The sequence below is a fragment of the Theropithecus gelada genome, chromosome 2 (genome assembly GCF_003255815.1).
Source record: "Theropithecus gelada isolate Dixy chromosome 2, Tgel_1.0, whole genome shotgun sequence".
Lineage (NCBI taxonomy): Eukaryota > Metazoa > Chordata > Mammalia > Primates > Cercopithecidae > Theropithecus > Theropithecus gelada.
Genome location: NC_037669.1, coordinates 174,838,308 through 174,842,493, shown reverse-complemented (window position 1 = coordinate 174,842,493; position 4,186 = coordinate 174,838,308). Strand labels below are relative to the sequence as shown.

The 4,186-nt window shown below is 35.0% G+C and overlaps 1 protein-coding gene across 5 annotated transcripts in view; it reads right to left on the bottom strand.

Annotated features, from left to right (window-relative positions):
- Window positions 1-2,552: 2,552 nt before the first annotated feature.
- CMC1 (C-X9-C motif containing 1) overlaps window positions 2,553-4,186 on the bottom strand; it is a 78,905-nt gene continuing 77,271 nt past the window's right edge. For all 5 annotated transcript variants that reach the window (XM_025375510.1, XM_025375512.1, XM_025375509.1 and 2 more), the window contains one exon: window positions 2,553-2,810. In XM_025375510.1, the coding sequence (XP_025231295.1) occupies window positions 2,690-2,810 (121 nt within the window). In that variant the 3' untranslated portion in view covers window positions 2,553-2,689. The remainder of the gene's footprint in view (window positions 2,811-4,186) is intronic.

Sequence of the window (4,186 nt, the reverse complement as noted above, 5' to 3'; positions counted from 1 at the left end):
TGGATGTGAAATACTGTCCTTGCCTATATATCTCAAAGTCTGGTACTAATTGTTAGTTGTTAATATGATTCATATAATAGACATTTGTTAAACCAGCTTTTGAGTGGAGAAAATTATTTTCCATTTAAACAGTACAGTGATGATAGCTATCAAACAGGTGTACTAAAGTCAGTGACTGTGACAGTTTAAAATGCCAGACGAATGATGTATAAGGTTCTTTAGTAAGGAAAGATTAACCAAATTTTTTTACCCAGCTAGAAGTTTTTAAATGTACACTTGATCATCTCTGCTCTAGGTAAAATTCAAACAAAAAAAACAGTGGCCCATCTGTAGCTTATAAATCTATTTAAAATTGAATATGTTGACTTAAACTAGCTGAAACTTTTTCTCAAGAGCTTCCTTTGAATCTTTATATTTCTTTTTATAAGGTTCAATTCAGTACATCCATAAATCGACAGAATGAAGAGAACATAAATAACAAAAAGCCACCTATTCCTTCCTCTTGCTCCCTTATTAGCTAAAGTAAAATTTACATCTGTAAGACTTATCGAGTTGCTGCCAAAATGGAACTGAATTCTTAAAAGCAGGAACGTGCCTATGTGAAACATTAGAAAACCAAAATAAATGGGAAAATTCAGACTTGAAGAACTGAATCATGTGACAACAAAGTACTGATCTTAATTCAGAAAGGCTACTTGGAGAAGGTGTATGTTAAGGGGCAAAAAACCTGTGGATTATCACATATTAACAGAATAATATCAACAGGCACCCATAAGCAAGCAAGACACAACTGAGGCAGATGTACCAGGTGAAAAAAATCTTCAGTATGGATACGCATGGGTATTCTGAAGCCTACAATGAATGGTTTAGTCTTTGACATGAGGATGAACATATTATTTATATTATATAATCTAATTTGGCTTCTATGGGGAAAGCAACATATACGTAAGTGAATTTTCTACATGAAGTGGGCTACTTCTGATTTTAAAGCTATAAAATAGTCACAGATTGTATATTTCACTAGCTTCTTAAAGTAACCTTATCTCTAAAAACAGGTAACTTCCTGTGCTCTAGGAAATACACCAATACCAAAGGTCAATGTGGAAATATGGGCAGGTTTGCCCCTATGCTGTGTGGTCTTTAGATTTCTGTATTTGCTTTGCTTTTGTCTGCTCTAGTAATCTCCCTCCTTTTGATCTGTGGCCTGGGAAAATGTGGTTTCTTTGTATTTCAAATAAGAGTAAAATAGTTTTTTGAGTGGTTCACTCAAGAGTAAAGTATGGAACTTGAACATCTATTGATTCTTCAGTGTCCTATTTAAGTTCTTTCTTAAAAAAAAAAAAATCTCTCAGATCTATTTCATGGGATTAGGGAAAGTTAAACCTTGTCTTAGTGGGTAGTAATTTCTATTTGTGCTTTTAATAAGGATTGTGTGAAAATATACATAAAATTTACTTATCTTGAAACTAGTTACAATGGCTGTGGAAGAGTTAACAGCTCATGGGGAAAAATAACTTTTAATATAAAAGTTCAAATTATTAAATTGGGACACAAATTTTTTATGCTACTTGCTGAGTCCATTACTATGTTACAGGATGGTAATTCACTTAGATAACTTTTCAAAATGAAAGATTAAAGGACTCAGTAGCCAAGTTATCAGGTTAAGAACATATGTTTTAGAAAATTCTACATCAAAGATGTAAGTAAAATTAATTCATATAAGTATCTCTTTATCTATGGTTCTGCTATGGTTTGAGTGTGTCCCCCAAGAGTTCATGTGTTGGAAACTTAATTGCTAATTTAACAGTACTAAGAGACTTTAAGAGGTAATAGGGTGATGAAGGTGGAGCCCTCATGAATGGATTTATGCCGTTATTGCAGGTATAAATTCTCAAGAGAGCGGGTTGTTACAAAAGCTTGCCCACACTTGTTCGTCCTTCTATTTTTTCACCCTGTTATGTTTTGATGCAGTATGAAAACCCTTGCCAGAAGCTGCTGGCAAATAAACTCCAGAACTGTAAGCCAAACAAATTTTTCTTATAAATTACCTGGTCTTGGGTATTCTCCCATAGCAACAGAAAATGGACTAAGATAGTTTCCAAATGAGCCTGTACTACTACTAACAGTAACTACCAATATAAGAGCATCCACCAGGTCTGAAGCACTGTCTTACATGCTGTACGTGTAGCTGCTATATGCAATACTCAGTACATCCTCACAAACTGTATTAGATTTACTTCCACAGTTGTATAGCTAATAAGTGGTAGAATCAGGAAGGATTCTGGTTCATAGCCATCCTGCTATACTGCCTAGTTATTATTAACACCTTTGAAGGTTGTCCATTCCTGCTTTTCTTTAGTTTTGGCTCCCATGATTAGCCATTAGCCTATACATTGGAAGAAAAGTAATATAAGGACCATATTGGACTGTAAAAAATCAGTGTCACTGTTATAGAACTATAGTTGTGGAAAAACTTTCAAAAGGTCCAGAATGACCAGGAAAACCATATCCCACTTCAGTAACTACTACCTTCCCATTTAAGAAACCAGAACTTTGAAATAAAATATTTATTTCAGTATTTTCATAATTAAAGCAAACATACATGCTTGAGTTCATTATTTAAGGTGATTTATACTATAAAATGACTTCCATGAATATTAGAGTTCCTGAATGTCATTTGAGTATCTGCCTACATGCTTGTTGGAACCTTCTGTAGCCTTTTCTTTACAGGAATTCCAGTTTTTCTGAATTCTTCCCTTTCCTTCAGGTATTCCATTTTGCATTCTTCATTAAAGGCTGGATCATTATAGCTATGAGAAGGAAATGAAAATATTTTAAAGTAATCTTGCATGTGTTAAATGTAAGCTTACTTCAATTACTAATATTCAGACATCTGGTTCATCAGGCTCAATCTTTAGAAGCACACTTTTAGTAATGGTTACAAATTCACTGTTAACTTTATGCTACCAAACTGAAGACCAAATCATTCATTTTTATATAGCACTGTCACAGGATAGAGCAGTGAGAAGCACAGCTCCTGTCCTGGGAACCCACGGCGTAAAGGACAAGTAAAGACCGGATTAAAATTAAGTGTACAAAATACTGTGACAGAGGTATGCCCTAGTGCACGATGGAAACAAGGAAGAAATGGGGAAGGCAGAGATATCAAGGGGAAATGCTTGAGTCGTATTTTGAAAGACCAACAGAAATCCATATAGAAGGCAAGTGTGGGAAGGCACGTGGATGAGGAAAAACTAATGCATGAAAAACTGCAAGTAGATAGGTACCACTATAGCAGATTATGCACATAGGAGAAAAGGCCTGAAATGAAGATGGAATGGGCAAAAGTCAAATCATGATGTGCCCTTTATGCTATACGAAGAAAATCTATCCCGAAGAAAATGGGGCACAATTAATAGAGCACCTCACCTGTAAGATCAGTTTTGTGTCTTGGATGAATCTGACAACATGTGGCAGATAGGGCAAAAGGGGGCAAGCAACGTTAGAGCCAAGATAGCCAATAAATGGTTAAAATAATCCAGGCAAAAAATGATGAAGGCACAGGCCAAAAGAAGAGCTGAAGGAATGAAAAGGAAGAGATAATGTGCGGGAAATTTCAGTAATCAACAGGAAATAACCAGTTAGAGTTAGGAGATAAGACTGTAGATACTAGACTACTGTATAATTCACAAAGACACGTAGGATGAGCAAAATGAGCCAAATTCATTTTTGGACTTGAACAAAGAAACAAATGTTACTTTCTATAGTAAGTAATTGAATTCATGGGTGCAAACTAAACTTCCTCAGCTTTCAGAATGAGAAGAGAACTTGGGGAATCACCAACTTTAAGGAGTAGATTAAAAACGTTGAGAAGTACAGAGAGGTGTTGGGAAAATGGGAAAAAATATTATCAGGGAAGACAGAGGAGACTTTTAAGAAGGGATTGCCAGAGAGAGGTCAAATAAAAAAGAACAATTTGTTGGATTTGTCTACCATCAGCCCATTAGAGCCTTTAAAAAGAGCAGGTTCAGTGATGTAAGGACAGAAATCAGATTATAAATGAAGGTAAGAGGTAAGCAAAAACAATGTTTCAAAATGAGAGAGGATAAGCAGTTACATTCATTTCATGGAAATGTCAATAGTAATTAACAAAGAAGAACACCCTCTTATTTAAAGATGAACAAAT